At 49.2% G+C, this 17,906-nt stretch overlaps 1 protein-coding gene across 3 annotated transcripts in view; it reads left to right on the plus strand.

Annotated features, from left to right (window-relative positions):
* arvcfb (ARVCF delta catenin family member b) overlaps positions 1 to 17,906 on the plus strand; it is a 116,641-nt gene that overhangs the window by 60,709 nt on the left and 38,026 nt on the right. For all 3 annotated transcript variants that reach the window (XM_061260932.1, XM_061260930.1, XM_061260931.1), the window contains 5 exons: positions 6,179 to 6,362; positions 9,085 to 9,202; positions 9,736 to 9,907; positions 11,327 to 11,344; positions 12,438 to 12,509. In XM_061260932.1, the coding sequence (XP_061116916.1) occupies positions 6,179 to 6,362; positions 9,085 to 9,202; positions 9,736 to 9,907; positions 11,327 to 11,344; positions 12,438 to 12,509 (564 nt within the window). The remainder of the gene's footprint in view (positions 1 to 6,178; positions 6,363 to 9,084; positions 9,203 to 9,735; positions 9,908 to 11,326; positions 11,345 to 12,437; positions 12,510 to 17,906) is intronic.

Genomic DNA, 17,906 nt, shown 5'->3' on the forward strand with positions numbered 1-17,906 from the left:
GCTCCTGCCGCCAGGCTCCTGGAAAAACAGGGCTCCACACGGCTGACACAAAGCGGGCACGTTTTTCTACAATTTAATATAATTACAGGCCCTAAAAATAGGCCCCTTTTCAGCCCTCCCTCCCTGTGTTTTCATAGCGCTCTCCAGTCACACAAAACCACGGAGAGCCGCCTTGTTTTCTTACGAGCCGGCGAGTGTAGGTTTGGAAAACGTGGAAGCGATGGCAAGCGGGTTTTCAGCACAGAAGCTGCCATTATTTCCCGCTCTGATGCCTGTTTTTTTTTTCTCCTTTCTCTTTTTTTTTTTTTCTTTTTACTCCCTCTGTCTCTTCTCCTCTCCTGCTCCCGGTGTCGGCCTGATAATTAGCAATTATCTCTAGAAGCCGCACATCATTAAAAGAGAGAGGCGGTGTGCTGTGTGTGATTATTATTTTTCCTCCACTTTTCCTCGCTGCGAGCCAACGCAGTGTGCTGGGCGTTTTTTTTTTCTGCAGGATGTAAACACTGGCCTTGCGTCTGATGTGACTGGCTGTATGTCTCACCAGGAGTGTGTATCTCTGTCTGTGTCTTTGTGTGTTGCTCTGTGTGGATCTGCTCTGGGAGGCTCACAGACTGGCAGAGGCAGCCTGGGGTTAACCCCCCCCTCCCACTAATGCTAACCCGCTAAGCACCACCGCCCTCCCGCTAACTCTAACCCGCTAAGCCCCTCTGCCCTCCTGCTAACTGTAACCCGCTAACCCCCTCCCACTAACGTTAACCCCCTCCCGCTAATGCTAACCTGCTAAGCCCCTCTGCCCTCCTGCTAACTGTAACCCGCTAACCCCCTCCCACTAACGTTATCCCCCTCCCGCTAACGCTAACCTGCTAAGCCCCTCTGCCCTCCTGCTAACTGTAACCCGCTAACCCCCTCCCACTAACGCTAACCCCCCCACCGCCCTCCCGCTAATACGAACCCCTCGCTAAAATGCTAACTCCCCCCTCCCACTAACACCAACTGTACTATCCCTGAGTCCCTGAGGAGGGAGAGGGTGAGACGTTAGGAGACAAAGGGGGAGAGGAAGCTGGTTAGACTTGGAGGTCTGGGTTGTTTAGCAGAGAGGGTGTTGGACGTGTGAAGGGAAGGATAGCAGGCTGACGCTACTGGCACTCCAGGACCGCACAGGGAGGGCCACACACAGACATACACACACATATGTGTACACTCACGCACTTACACACACACACACACACACACACACCTCTCCACACACACGTGCACACAACGCACTCTCATACACACAAACATTTTCAAACCAATACCATTCCATGCATGTCCTTTCATTTACAAACTCGTGACCGACCGTCTAGTTTTCCCCAACTGCTTCCTGCCCCCCCTCTCTCGCAGCGGTGGAGAGGGAGTTGGAATCAGTGCTAAGCAACGGTGAGTGGCCATTTTGAGCACCCAGGAAACTGAATTAAGCGTGAGGTTGTGATGGTAACGAGGCAGGATGGGGAGGGGCTTGGGGAACTCAAGAAGGCTGCACCTCCGGAGTCTCGAAGCTGTATACGTGCGTGTGTGTGAGTGTGTGCGCGCGCGTGTGTGTGTGTGGGGGTGGGGGCTGTGGGGTGTAACTGAATCAGGAGCTCCAGAGACCCTTTTAAATCAGCGCACTGCAGTCACGGTAGCAGGCATCGCCTAATGTCTCACGACAACATGATGTGGAAACGCTGAGGCCTCTCAAAATCAGCCCTCCCTCCCTCCCTCCCCACCTCCTGAAAAAAAAACCCTGTTTCACATCAAATGACATCCCGCAGGTCTGTGTTCGGCGTCTCTGAAATAGGCTGTTTAACTTTCCGCTCGCCTTTCCCACCAGACTGAGCCTGTCAGGAATGGCAGCTTGTTGTGGCACCATTCACTGTCGTGCCGAACACTAAACAGAACTGCCCAATTCCCCTCTCACATACACACTGCACACACACACTTTCTGTGTTTTATAACATTTTTTAAATTGTGTTTCTCCTGATGGATTCTGTAATGTACTGATGTAAGGCCTACAGCACCACCCTCAGGTGTGGGGGTGTCATATCGCTTGCTCGCTAGCTTGTAGCAGTTATGCGCATGGTTAGATTGATCAGCTTAACTTACCATGCTAGGCACAAATCAAAATCCTCCTTGGTTCGAGGCTTTAACCCAAAAGGACTGTGATACACCCCCTTCATACCTTATTTCACAGAAATATTTTCTGTTAATATATTTCTCGTTAATAAAACAGGGAGTGCTAACCTGATGTTTTGAGTACATTTAACTCATCCTAATTACTCAGCAGCAGTGGGCAGCCACAGGGCAGCGCCCAGGGACCAACTCCAGTTCTGAGGCCAGTTCCTTGGTCAAGGACAACAGCAGGAGCACACCTAGGGGCAATTTAGACTCTCCAGTTAGCCTGACCTAAGGATAGAGATCTATACAGAGGCTAACGAGAACATCTGTACTTATGACTTTATTAGACACACAGGCAGCTAAGGAAGTTTGAATATTTCTTTGAGCTACTGCATGTGACGTGAGGAGTTACTGCCGCCTTGTTTTAGGCACCGTTGCTGTCTTTCCCACCGCAATAAACCACGTTTTCGATAGTTAAAATGGAGGCCAAGAGCCGGTGGGTTTTTAGCGGATGGATCCGCTCCTCACTGAGGACAGGCAGCTGCCCCAGTCCAGCAGAAGATTGTCCTGCAGCACGAGTGGTGTTAATAGCGCCATTAATGCCCTGTCCGTGGCAGCTGCCAGAAAAAGGGGAAAATATGTATGTTTTGGCGACGGTTTTGGCTTCAGTCAGACAATAACAGTGATTTGCTCGGGCTCTTTCTCCAGTCAATTTAGCCTCCATTTCGTGCCCCTTTTCCATCTAATTTACAGGCGGGGCGACTCTCTCGAGCGAGCGCAGGCTCCGCTACGAATATTTCATCTGAAGTGGCGTCTGACGAGCCTCTGAGTGCGCACACACACACACACACTCTGCCACACACACACACTACCACAGCCACATACAGGCGCACACGCACACACACACACACACACACACTCTCTGCCACACACACACACACACACACAGTCACATACACACACACACACACACACACACAATCACACACAACCACACACACACACACACACACACACACACACTACCACAGCCACATACAGGCGCACACGCACGCACACACACACACACAACCACAGCCACGCACAGGCACACACACACACACACACACACTGCCACACACACAACCACACACACAACCACAACCACAGCCACATACAGGCACACACGCACACACACACACACACACACACACACACACACAACCACAGCCACACACACACACACACACACACACACAACCACAGCCACACACACACACACACACACACACACACACACTTCTGAAGAGCCTTTGAGTGCTGTGTGTGCCTCGAGAGTGACAGAGGCCATATTGACTGCAGCGAGTGCTGTCCCCCTGGCCACCCAACATAATAAACAAGTCATTTTTTCCACATTTTGCAAAACTTTCCCTTTGTAAGTACTGCATTATTTAAAAGTTTTTCTTTTTTTTTTTTTTTTTTTTTTCAGCTTTGATCTTATACCAGGCTGACAATGAAAAGTTCCAGGAAGTATGACTCTCCTGCTCTTTCAGAATGAACCAGCCCTTGAGCTCTAGAGTAAATAAATGCAGCGCGATTGGAGGACAGTGCAATGCTGATGAACAGGAAGACTTTCCTGAACGAAATAGAGTGCCACTCAACAGTCCTGATGGTTTGGCATCAGTAATTGTGCGCACTGTATGCTCAGGATAGCCGGATTCTGCTGTCCCTGTACCCAAAGTGAGCACTTTATTAGGTGCACCAACTTGTTAATGCAAATATTTAATCCGCCAATCACGTGGCAGAAACTAAATGCATACAAGCATGCAGACATGGTCAAGAGGTTCAGCTCTTTTTCAGACCAAATGTCAGGATGGGGTAGAAAGGTGATCTAAGTGACAGGAAGGTGACAGTAATGCAAATAACCACACATTACAACAGTGGTATGCAGAAGAGCATCTCTGAACACACAATGCCTCAAACCTCTAAGTGTGAATAGGTTACAGCAGCAGAAGACCAATAATTAAAAAATATAAGTCTAATAAATACCTAATAAAGCGCTCATTGAGTGTCTGTCCAGATGCATCAGGGATGGCAGCACAAGGTTATATTGGGCTAACGGGTCCTGTGAGGATTTTGCCGTGAATAAGAATTAATGGAAAGTTAATTTCATTCGGCAAATCAGTAATGACATTTTAAACTCTGACAGAAAAATGCACAACAATTTATGCTCTTTAGATGTAATGTTTCCCTTTATGATTACTGGCTCCCAAACGGCATTTTCGTTCGCAATAAAATCAAATTAAATGCCGCCAAAGCCGCGGCCAACGTACGGTTATAAAACGCCGGTCTCCGCGCTATACGTTTTCCGCAGGGGCGCGTAATGAGACTCTGAGTGGCTGTGGCGGGCTTGTTGTCGGAGTAAACGAAGTGATCCTAATCGCACAAAACACGGCGCTAATCATCCCCCTCGCCTTCCAGCGCCTTGTTTCCGTCGCCATCACTCTCCCTAAGTGTCGGGACGTCCGCGCCAACGCGAGAGGCGCCGGCGGGAGTTCCGCGGACGCGTCAGAGAGAGGCTCCAGGACTGCCTTTTCCAGCCAGCCTCTCTTAGAAACGACATCCATCCACCTTCCAGTAATAATTATAATTTTAATTTGTGATTTAGCTGACAAATTTATCGAAAAGCGATTTATAGTGTATTAGGCTAAGCAGGGGACAGTCCTCCCCTGGAGCAATGCAGGGTTAAGGGCCTTGATCAAGGGCCCAACAGCTGTGCCGATCTTATCCTGTCTACACCGGGGCTTGAACCACCAACCTTCCGGGTCCCATTCATGTAACTTAGCCACTAGGCTACAGGCTGCCCAACAGTGACACTGAATGTTTAACGAAGCTCTTTCTCTGGCTCATATTAGGAAATGCACACACACAGGTTATTGCTGGAGACGGGAGTTGCGACCACTATAACCCCAATACCACTTTGTGCGGAATTAAAGTCAGGAATAATAATATTGTATTACGCAAAGCTTCATACTTCATCCAGTTTTTATTTAAAACCTCTCCTCCATTTTTGAAATTCTCAAAGTTAGAGTCTGTGTCGTATCAAAAATTGAAAATGAAAAATGAAATAGTAAAAGAAAACTTCAGTCCATCTGTTATATTTGCAGGAAAGAATTTGTCTTGAAATGAAACCCACACTCATTGTACTGAACGAACAGCGTGTGTTCCAGCGAGTCGGCATCATGAATTGACCAAGCTGCAGGGACTTTGCAAATATTCCCTGCTCGACCACGGCACATTTCTGTGGTGTTTGAATAGCTGTGATAAAAATGGCCGTATGATTTTGTATCTCCAGTGTATATTTTTTTTTACGAATCTGTTTTCTTTTTTGCCTCATTCGTTCCTCTCTCTCTTGTATCCCTGTTGAATGTCGTCTCACTGGCTGCCTCTGTTGGGAGATGGCCGGATTCTCACATCTGATTTTATTTTTGGCTTCAGTTGACACCTCCAGTAATTCTTAATTTGCTGTTTCACGTTTGTTCAACTGGCCTGATTTGGAGAACTTTCCTGCTATTCAGGGAATTCAGTGCTCGGTTTAAACAAAACCTGATTGGTTGACTCTCAGCCTATGAGATACAGTGGGGAGCGTGAACCAGGACTGCTTTTAGCTTTTCATTTTGTTTGTGATTTGGTTTTGATCATGTGATCACATTTTTGTTTATTTTTAGTTTGGGATATTTTTGGTTTGCGTTTTCCTTAATTGTAGTTCAGTGAAAGGCCTCGAAAAGTCAAGTCAGCGCTCTCTCTCTCTCTCTCTCTCTCTCTCTCTCTCTCTCTGCCTGTGAGGGTTGTTTGGGTTAGTTTTTTTGTTGTTTGTTGGCTTTTTATGAAGTTTTCGAATTTCTGCTTCTGGAAAATGGCTCAATAAAGGTGTTTTTAAATCTCTTTCTCTCTCTCTCTCCCCCTCCCTCGCTCTTTCTCCCTCCCTCTCCCCTTCTCCTCCTCTCTCTCCCTCCCCCTCTCCCTCTCTCTCCCTCTCTCTCCGTCCCCCTCTCTCTCTCAGGGACGCTGTGGAACCTCTCCTCCTACGAGCCTCTGAAGATGGTGATCATTAACCACGGGCTGCAGACCCTGACTAACGAGGTGATCATCCCTCACTCGGGCTGGGAGAACGAGCCCAACGAGGACTCCAAGCCTCGCGACGCCGAGTGGACCACCGTCTTCAAGAACACGTCCGGCTGTCTGAGGTGCGGCTTTTACCCTAGACCTCACCCCCCTACACACCCCCTACACACCTTTTACCCTAAACCACACACCCTTTACCCTAAACCACACCCCTGTCAAACCCTTTACCCTAAACCACACCCCCGTCTGCACCCTTTACCCTAAACCACATCCCCCTACGCACACTTTACCCTAAATCACACCCCCCTACACACCCTTTACCCTAACCCCCATCACACTCAAATCCTCAGAACCAAGGCATTTCTGTTGCTTCACGCTGTTAAAAATGGGCTGTTATTAATTTAGCAAAACTTATAATGAGTTTCTGATGAAATGCCATAGAGTTCACAAGTGTCACATTTTTTTTAAAGCCTCTCCTGTTAATTATCACAAAGCACACATGATTGGCAGCAGGGGGTACGTGACCAAACCCCACTGCAGCCCTTGAGAAGCGGAGGTGACAGACAGACGGACGGACGGACGGACAGACAGACAGACAGACTCAGACGGACGGACAGACAGACAGACAGACTCAGATGGACAGACAGACAGATGGACAGACAGACAGGTGTATCGATAGTATCACTCTTAGAGAATGTGAGCATAATGCTGATGCAGCTGGCTCCTACATACATACATTTCGGTGCTGATATTGTATCGGTGTGATATTGTATCGGTGTGATATTGTATCGGTGTGATATTGTAGCTTGTGAATTCATGCCAGTCTGGTTAAGAACACAACAGAGCTTGGACTATATCTGAACTGGGACCCACAAGAAGCATTGTTTCAGCAGCACAGCATCTGGTTTTGTGATTACTCAGAACTTTGTTGATCAAATAAAGCAGTTTAATATGCATTAAGCTCACCGGGCATCAGCATCTCGGGGGGTATTATTTATTCATAATACTGAATAAAGATCAGTAGAACACAGAAAAGTATTTTAATCCAAAACTAATGCGTTGGGCAGACATGGTGGATTTTGGTCAGGTAGGTTGCCTCCCTTGTTTCATGGAAAGGCCCTCCGGCCCGTACCCTTGTTGGCCCCAGAGGATTGGTCACATTGGGCAGGTCTGTGCCTCATCCTCTGGCCCCCCCTCGTCGGACACGTCCCCTCTCTGTCCCCACATCCGGCCTCTGATCTGCGTGGATCAGCCCGTCTCTATGGAAACGGTAACCAACAACATCTGTTGCTTAGTAAGCTGCTTAGGAGCCACGCCACAGTGGTGATGAACAGACCTGAGTTCACTCGCTCCGCCGATTGCCCCTTCCCTTTCTCTCTCCCTCTCCCTCGAAAGTGAAATGGAGTCGATAACCCGAGCGGCACAGCAGGGCTTCTGGGCTTCATTGTGTGAAAAAGGCGCACACAACTCTCCATTGTCTTTGCGGAAACAGAGCCAAAATGGCCACTCGCAAGATGTGTGTGTGTGTGTGTGCGTGCAGTGGCCAAGGTACTTTCCTTCCCTTGGTGAAGCCTGGTAGGCAGCAGGTTGTAGAACTAGAAAACAAATCATGCTAGGGTTTAGCAAACTAGCTAGCATAGATACAGATATGTTTGATAAAAATACATGAAAGACAAGCTGCCTGCGAAGTAGTATGTACACATAATTTGTGGTTAGCAAAACTGAACCTGCTGCCTTCCAGGCGTCACTCAGAGAAGGAAAGTACCTTGGGCGCGTGGAGTATGCTTTTGAGCCAAAATGGACGTGGCGTTGCTGCCGTTTAGAACCGTTTCACACAGTGACCCGTCCTGGTGACCTCGAGGTGTCATTTTGGGCAGGGGGGGGGGGGGCCCTCTCCATCTGACTCTGTGACACCCCTCCATCTCTGACCCTGGGGACGACTGACAGCCCGAGATGGAGGGTGATGGAGTCAGAGGGTCGGGGTCGGGGCTGTTGTTCTGCTGCTCCCAAATGCGATCTTGTCACTCCTGGTCCCTCGAAACGTTTAAGTTGATGAATTGCACAAGGCATATAGACACACACACACACTACTTCACTGGCTGATGCGCGTGTCTAGAAGAACTTACACAGTTAGCATTTTTACACAATATCTCTTATTATGAATACTATATATCCTAAAGCAATGCAGGCTAGGCAGTGGTTCAAACCCCAGTGTAGCCAGTCGCTTTGGATAAAATCATCAGCTGAATAACGGTAATGTAATGCTCGTTAGCAGAGCGGAGGTTCAGTGGTACTGTGTAGCTCGTTAGCAGAGCGGATGTTCAGTAGTACTGTGTAGCTCGTTAGCAGAGCGGACATTCAGTGGTACTGTGTAACTCATTTGCAGAGCGGATGTTCAGTGGTACTGCGTAGCGCGTTAGCAGAGCGGAGGTTTAGTAGTAATGTGTAGCTCGTTAGCAGAGCGGACGTTCAGCAGTACTGTGTAGCTCGTTAGCAGAGCGGAGGTTCAGTAGTACTGTGTAGCTCGTTAGCAGAGTGGATGTTCAGTGGTACTCCGTAGCTCGTTAGCAGAGCGGAGGTTCAGCGGTTCTGTGTAGCTGGTTAGCAGAGCGGACATTCAGTGGTACTGCGTAGCTCGTTAGCAGAGTGGATGTTCAGTAGTAATGTGTAGCTCGTTAGCAGAGCTGACATTCAGCGGTGCTGCGTAGCTCATCAGTAGAGCGACGTTCAGCGGTTCTGTGTAGCTGGTTAGCAGAGCGGACATTCAGTGGTACTGCGTAGCTCGTTAGCAGGGAGGACGTTTAGCAGGGCGTGCTCAGTCCCGTATGTCTCTCCCCGCTGCAGGAACGTGAGCTCTGATGGGGCGGAGGCCCGGCGGAGGCTGAGGGAGTGTGAGGGCCTGGTCGACGCCCTGCTCCACGCCCTGCAGTCCGCTGTGGGGAAGAAGGACATGGACAACAAGGTGAGACGCCCCGCCCAAAACACGCAAAACACACCTCCAATCTGCCTAAAATCTGCGATGGGCACAGAGAAATGCTGTTAACTACACCCCACCGTGGGTTTGGATCACTGTGAAATCCTGATTTAATGATAACCGCACAGGGAACTCCAACTGTAAGCTACACCTATTTTAAAACACACATGCTTATTTTTCTTGTTTATAGAAAGACCTAACCCTAAGGATAATGCCTACATTACCCATTATTCTTTGGATTGTCTGACAATCGGTTGAAAAGCAACATCCACTTGCTTTTAATTATTATATGAATAATAATTATAATAATAATAATGCATTGTGTTTGTATAGTGATTTTCATGATCTCAAAGAGGGGTAAGAAAGGGGGGGAACCTCATCTCAACCACCATCCCCTGTAGCCCCCATATGGGTGGTGCATGGAAGCCATTTTGGTTCAAAAACGCACCACACACACGCACACACACAAGAGCCTTGCAGGGTGACCATTTTGACTCTGACCGCTGTGCTGTTTCCCGCAGTCGGTGGAGAACTGTGTGTGCATCATGCGGAACCTGTCCTACCACGTGCACAAGGAGATCCCGGGGGCGGAGCGTTTCCAGGACCCGGGGGCCAATCAGACGCCCGGATCCGCCGGGCCGCAGCGGAAGAAGAAGGACGACGCGGGCTGCTTCGGCGGGAAGAAGGCCAAAGGTCAGTCTCCTCCTCATCTTCATCATCCTCCTCCCTCCCCATCCTCCTGCGCCTCTCTCCGTGTCTCTGGCACCCCGCTACACTGCATTACTGGCATTTACCAGGCCATCTTGATCCAGAACTTGTTTCCCCAGAAGCAACAGGGAAGCAGCGCAGATTCACAAGATGCTGAGAGACAGGATGTTCACAGATTTGGACGTTCACTCATTTGGACATCCGCTCATTCACAGAGAGGAGTCTGTTTATTCCACCCGTCCTCCATCCACACTGCACAAAGCTAAATATGGTCTCAGCAAGTATCTCAGTCTTATATGCAGACTTGAAATTTTATTTCAATTCCTGTTTTGCTAAGAGACAAACTGCCAATGAGGTGAGATAATTGGATTCATTTCAAGTTTTGCAAAGCAAACACAAACTGAAAACAGGCAAATTTCTGCTTGAGAGAGAGAAAATGGATGTTAATGCTTGATGAGCCATTTTTTGCAGTGCATCCATCCATCCATCAGAAGTTGTCACATTCATTCCACGCTGAAATGACAGTTGTTCTTTTTTGGCTTGGTGCTTAGTGTGTGTTTGTGTTTGTGAGTGTGTGAGTGATTGAGTAAGTGTGTGTCTATGATTCTGTGACCCCCCCCCCCACCCCCGTGATGTCACAGCCCTGATATTTTACCCCCTGGGCGGGCGGGGGGTGTGTTGGGGTCAGGTACACACTCTTCTCTGGGCTCAGACCTGCTGCTTCCGCCACTAACAAAGCACTGCGTGTGCGGAGGAGGTAGCATATCGCACAATAACGATGGCTCCTTTACGCAGTATCCACTCTGATCTTCTCCGGCTGTGGATGGCTGCTGTTACCCCTCCAGGTGCGATATCCTCTGAGGAATTCTCCAGAGAACAGGGAACGCTGAGTGCTCCCGCCTCAAATTAGATGCATCTAAACGGGGGGCCGTTTTGTAGATGTCCCCCTGAATTAAGACACAAACGGCCACACTCGGTGTGAGGAGAGTTTGTCTGAGGGCACACGCAGACAGGCAGCCCGCGGAGTTTGTTTGCTCTGTCAGTGTGTTTGCAGCAAGTACCCGCCACGGGGACGCATTCCCGCTCCGTTTAATGAACTGCATCGATGACATCACTTCCTCTTTCAACTCCTTCCCCCGAGAACACCCGTGCGCTGCTAATGGAGTCTATTTCCTGGCTTTCGTTTTTTTTTTTTTTCTGCTGTGCACTTGTTTTCTCTCTCTCCTCTTATCTCTCTCTCTGTTCTTTCGAAATCTTGACTTGTTTAACTTTTTGCTTTTTTGAGTTGAGGAGCTGCTACGGCTGTGAATTCTGTCTCTATCTCTAATACCCGCTCCTGTTATCCTGACTGTTCTCTCTCCCCCTGTTTGCGATGGCCATCGCTGCTTCCGCGGCTAACTGTAGAGGAGTGGTTTAACCAAGGTGAGTGTGCCCCTGCCTCAACCGCGACGCGCTTCTCTTCCCTGTGCTTATAGTCGCCGTCTCACCTTCACACCTTTAAACACATTTCAGCCGGCCCTCTGCCTCCTACCCCTTCCTCCTCGCCCCCCTTGTGTAATTGGTTGTAGTTTTAGCGATGGACAGGGTGACCAGCCAATCACACAGGGTGGCTTGCCGTGTACTATTGTGATAGGCGGGGTGGGTTGGGTGATGGACCTCAGGAGTGGCCAATGGACAAGAGGCGTCTGACTGCAAGTTTGATGTCAAACCCCCCCACCCTTTGTCCTCGTAACCCCTAGTCCAATCAGAGCTTGGGAAGACCAAATTGCTTTTCACCAGTTGGGGTTGGGGTTGGTTGTTGAACCCCGCCCATTTACATCACAAATCAGCTGGTTCATGGGTGGAAGTAAGAACCCCTGAACTCTCCACCTCACATTGGGAATCTGTGTCGTATAGCGATTCGGGAAGTGGGTGTTACAGGTTAAAATCTCAAGTGGGGCACTGCCGCCGTGCCTTTGAGCCAGGTCATGAACCTGATCAGCTTCAGTCAGTTGTCAGCCGTATAAATCTTATATGTAAAATACTGAATGTCATCTCTGGCTAAGAGCTAAAGGCTAAATGTAAATGTAATGTAATTTTGTTGGGCTGGTGTTTTGAACCTGAACGGGTCACCTCTGGCTGTCCAGTCCACTCGGCGGTCCAGCCCCCCTCCCTACCCTGTCTGTCCTCTTCAGCCCAAAGTTAACGAGACACAACCACACTCCTCCTGATGAAGGCGGGTTCTGTCTGTTAAAAGTAGTCAATGGCTTCATTAGCCTGAATTGAATCTGGCAACCTTTGGCTCCCTGGGCCCAGACGGAGGCTGATTGGCTGGCTGGCATGCTGCTGGGCCTGTGATTGGCTGTTCAGGTCACATCCTCCTGGAGTTAGGAACCCTGCGTGCGTGTCTGCCGGAGGTCCTGGGCCGCTCCAGGCCTCCGTCTGTTCGGTCGGGGGAGGGGGGGCGGGGTCCTGTGGGGGGGTCACTCCTCTGCTGATATGCTCACGCTCTGCTCTCGCTCTCCTCTTCAAACAGGCCGGAAAAACGGAGAGAACGACAAAAACTACGACACACTGGACCTACCCAAGCGCACGGAGCCCACGAAAGGTACACGCTCGTTCCTGTTTTTTTGGGGTGGGGTTCTGTCTGTTATCTCTGCTCAGAATTCATCTAAGAGCTCACATGAAGGGGATTATTAGTCAAAGCAGACAGATTTGGGCTGCTTTCGACCGGCCGGCATCAAAGGAGTGTTCTTCGCCATCACAAAAAAGCGCCTAATAATCGAAACTGAGCGCTGAAAGTTTCCCTTGAACTTCACGTTCTCCGCCATCGTTCTCCGGTAGACGGCTGTGTGAAGGTTATTTGGCTCGGTAATGGATGTTTTGCATGTTAAGTCCCCTTCCGCAGTTTGTCTAAGGAGCTCTTTGGTCACAATAGCACTGTTATGACCAGCCATTATCGGTAAATGTTCTGAATGGATTTATTGGGTCGTTCTTGCAAAGCCCCCAAACGACATGGATTACGGTTTCTTCTTTCTCTTTGACGTATGTATCATCCTTTTAGATCCCGTCTGCCGATTGCAGCGGCTCGGCCGCGAGAGTCTCATGACGGCAGCCGGGGTCTTTTGTGAATAAATCACAGCGATCGGAGGCAGCGAGCGGGGTGAACTCTCGTGTGAAGGAGCTTTTTTTAAGTGCGCCGTAACGTTAAAGACCCGCCGCGGTGTGAGCGGGGCGTGAATAACTACGCCGCGCCGCGATCGAAGACCTGTCCTCCGCTCCGCAGAGCTGGAGCTGGAGCTCGCAGATTCATGACATTTTAAAAGTCAGAGCCCTTTTTTTCCCGGAGAGAAAAGACAGCTGCGATCCCGGGGGCCGTTAGCGAGGGAGTTATCGCCGTTGGACTGCGATGGTCGTAACGCTCTCGAGAGTTCAGGTCAAACGAGGCGATCGCTGAAATGCTCCATTTCCTCCGGGGGTTTTGGGCCCCCGTGAAATGATCTGACATTGGGCCCTATGTTCTAATGTTTTTTGAGGGCCCCCATCAGTCAGGGGCCTTGGAATTATCATAACCCCGTACCCTTCCCCCACACACCTGCAAGAGTCACTAGTGGGGTGAAAGGTGGTGATGATTCTAGGGCCCCACAGGTTTGGGGGGTGGGGGCACAGCTGGAGAGGGCCAACAGGGAGGGGGGTGGAGAGGCCCAGAACAATATTTTTCTGGGGGCCCAGAATTCCTAACTAAACGCCTGCAACAGGGTATATATCTTACAAACACCAGATTGTGTACTGATGTATTTTTTCACCGTTTTGGTGAAGTTTGAGTCTAAATACCTAATACCTAAATACCTTTGAGTCTCTACCCAGTGAGAGGTGTCTGCATGACATGAGTGTGTGTGTTCAGTAAAATGGAGGACTGTAATTGCATGTAAGAGCAGCGTGTGTGTTCAGTAAAATGGAGGACTGTAATTGCATGTAAGAGCGGCGTGTGTGTTCAGTAAAATGGAGGACTGTAATTGCATGTAAGAGCAGTGTGTGTGTTCAGTAAAATGGAGGACTGTAATTGTATGTAAGTGGGTCACAGCTCTGAGCAGGGCTCGCCGCGTTTCCCCGCTGTCGGATAAACTGGTTCCTCGTCGGATCCTCGTCTTGCGTTTGCGCTCCTCTACCTGACTCCAGACAAAAGGGGCGAGTCTCTGTTCTGGCTCGCTGGCGGGCGGAGGAGCCGTAATGAGCCCTGCCTCTCCGTCTCCGCCGCTCCGTCGCCCGGCGCGGGTTTTCCCCGAGCTTTGATGAGACGCCGCTGTTTAAGCCCGGCTCGTTTTAGCCGTGCGAAGCGCCTCCGCCTCGGCGGGAGAGAAAGGGATTTCTCCCGCTCGCTCGCTGTTGTGTTCGGCGTGCGTGCCTCATTCGGGCCTTGACAAAAAAAGAAAAGCAGGAAAAAAAAAGTATAAATAAAGACGCCTAAAATCCGCCTCCCTCCCGCCGCGTAGCCTGTTCAGAGCGCCTTATCTCCCAGGGTGCCGAGCGTGTCATTTCCCCGCGCTCTGCCGCAGTCCTCGCGCGTCGCAGCGGGTCAGACGCTCCGCTAATCACGGCTGGGAGGCAGGTGCGGAGGACGCACGTTCCCGGTTCACCTCTTTCCCGATCCGGTCCTTTCCGCAAAGGAGCTCCGGAGCGCCCCTCCCTCAGCAATCAACGATTATTGCGATGAGCAGGTTCCAGACCTGGCCTCCGTCAGGGTTATGAGCGAAATGAGCTGTGAGCTGCAGCGTATGAATATTAAAACCAAAACACTCTGGAGGGCTCGATGTGGACTCCATTTTCCTTCTTCTTCTTTTGTTTTTCTTCACATCACCGCTGCAGTGAACATCTCAGAGCTCAGGTCTCGGGGTGACATTGGCTCAGGAGGTATGACCGGTCTTCTGGCAGCCGGTTTGATCCCCCCCGCCCTGGGTGTGTCGAAGTGTCCCTGACACCTAACCCCCAATTGCTCCCAACGAGCTGGTCGCTGCCTTGCACCATTGGTGTGTGTGTGTGAATGGGTGAGAGGGAGAGGCATCGATGGTAAAGCGGATAAAAGCGATAAAGTCCAGGTCAGTCAAGTGTTCAGATTGACAGATTAGAGTGCCGGTTGACATGTCCATTTTGTTTTCTTTGTCTGTTTTCTTTGGAAGGGGGTTTTGTTTGGGGAAAAATCGGTATGTACACATCACTGGATTCATTAGTGTCTAATGGCAACTGCTCAAAGTCAATAGAGCTGCCAGTCTCCCTGTAATTAGTCACATTAGCGAGCTAAAGTGAGCTCGTATGAAACTAGATTACAATTAATTGCAGTGGTTTATGTAGGTAAGCCGATTCCGACGTTTATCGCCTCAAAGTCAAGTAGACGAGCCCCGAGAATGATAATTAGCATTTTTTCGCACGATTTCACCGACGCGGTTCACAATCGTGGTATGCTCTTAATGGAAAACAATTGAAAATAATCTTCTGCGTCCCCCATTTTGACATGTTGGAGATTAACGGTTGTCTCCGTGGTATTGATGGCTGACGCGGAGGTGCGTTGAGACGATGTGAATGATGAATGCGGTTGGGTGGGGCTTGTGCTCCTGCTGTTATCTATCGAGCGCTCAGGCGCTGACAAGTGCGTTAATGTCGGTGACACGCAGGTCCGGGGGCCACAGAGCGAGATTACAGAGTTGCTGTGTGATTTTTGGATTAATTTTGGGGGGCTGAGAGATCTGCAACCCCCCCCCCCCCATCTGTAATAAGCTGGGTCCTACCGTTAATCTTTTTTTGTTTTCAGTGGACTAACTTGCAAATGTGTGTTTGTGTACATGCATATGTGTATGCATGTGTCTTTCTGCGTACGTGTGTCTGTGTGTGTGCAAGTGAATTTTTGCTTGTGTGTGTGCACATGTGTTCGTGTTTCGGTGAAGGTTGGCTGTGCGGATGGGCATTGGAAGGGGTTTTTAGATTCAGAGCAGAGAGACTGAGGAGATAACAGGCGGTTTTGTCCTTATCTCCTGTCTGAATGGTGAAAGGCTGGTGGGCTGTTCCAGCCCCAGGGACGACCTGCCCAAGGCTGGGTCTGTGATTAACACCCAGTGCTGGGACCTCAGGCCCAGTCCATTTCCTGTGCCTGGGACTACAACTCCCAGATCTCCCAACGCAGCGGAGCGTGGGGTCAAAGGGCACAACCCCGCAGAGGGAGCAATTAAATATCAGAGATGAATCATCCTCTGTCTTTTAGAATGTTCTTAACTGAACATTCTAATGATGATGTAACAGTCACTCCTGGCAATTTAAAGCAATGGGGCTCTAGAACACTGAATTTTGAAAAAAAGAGGACAAAAAGAGAGAGAAAAAACCTTCCAGAAAACAAACTTAAAACAATTGAAATAAGTTGCTTTTTCAAAAGTTTCTGGGTGTGTGCTGTATTTGAATAGTCCTCCTCTGACTTAGCGTCTTAGTGGCTAGCAGCACATGTGAGCATAGTTAGTGGCTAGAAACACATGCTTTATAGGAGACGACAGAAGATTGCAATTGCATATTCCTCATTTATTGAAAAATAAATATTTAGGCTAAATTGTGGGGAGGGTGTATTTTAAGATTTTGGGGCCAGCCTGTAGCCTCGTGGTAAGTTGCCTGCCTGGGACCCAGAAGGTTGGTGGTTCAAGCCCAAGTGTAGCCACAATAAGATCAGCTGTTTGGCCCTTGAGCAAGGCCAAACCCCATATTGCTCCAGGGGGGATTGGCACCCGTTTAATCAAATCAACTGTAAGTCACTTTGCATTAAAGCGTCAGCTGAATAACTGCAGTGTAATATCATGTCGGACCGGTGACGGCCATGAGGTTCTTGGACATTGGCCGTTATCTTCTGCTCTGTACAGTACATGGAGATGATTACAGTACTCGCATAACATGGTGCCCCTGCTGCAGTACATTAATTACTGTATGCGCTTTACCGACACATCCTTTGTGCGCTGGGAGTTCCGTTTCCGCTTGGATCACTGATTGCAGTCTATTATGATTGACAGTATTCATCAAACCCGTAGCAGAAGATATGAGGAGGGACATTAATAACTGTGACAGAACCGTTTTGTTTAAACATCCAAAAAAAACGGCGTGGTTTCGGCTTTTTGTAGCCGCCGATTGAAATGCCGAGAGACCCCAGCCGCCGAATGCCTGTTTTATTTAGATCAGAGGGAGATCAGCAGAATAAATGTTTTTAATAAATGAGAGGGGGGGGGGGGGAGAATCGGGCATGGAGTGGAAGTGAGAGGAGTCCAGGGAGACTGTCCGTCTCCTGCTGATCGTTTTATTGTTTTTGCCTGATCTTTGGTTTTGTTTGTTTTGTTTACTTGTTAATGTTTGTCATTAATCTCATTTCCGCAGTCAGAAATAGAATTGACACCAGGTGCCGCAAACGATGATGCATCATTAGTCTCCTATATCCGTCGCCAAATTCTCCCAGTTCCACGTCCGTATAATGAATTCATACTCATTATTATTGTAGCTGACGCTTTTATCCAAAGCGACTTACAGTTGAATACAGTTCAAGGGCCCAACAGCTGTATGGATCTTTGGATTATTGTAGCTCGAACCACCAACCTTCCGGGTCCCAGTCAAACCACTAGGTGGCTACACAGCTGATGTTTGCTTTTAATAATTAGGTCAAAATTACTTAAAATTACATAGTATGTTGTTTATATTGCAACATCATGCAGTTATAGCTAAGGTACATGACTTGCACCTGGAATTAATGGTTCAAGCCCCCGTGTAGCCACAATAAGATCCACCCTGCTGATGGGCCCTTGAGCAAGGCCCATTGCTCCGGGGGGGGGGGGGGGGGGGGGGTTGTCCCCTGCCTAGTCTAATAAACTGTATATCGGCTTGGATAAAAGCATCAGCTAAATAAAAAAATTATCATTATTTATATTGCCTCCCATCCCTGACGTTGCTAAGGGAACGGTAAAGGTCGTTGACACGGCGTGGAGTGGAG

The sequence above is a fragment of the Conger conger genome, chromosome 11, assembly GCF_963514075.1.
Source record: "Conger conger chromosome 11, fConCon1.1, whole genome shotgun sequence".
Classification (NCBI taxonomy): Eukaryota; Metazoa; Chordata; class Actinopteri; order Anguilliformes; family Congridae; genus Conger; species Conger conger.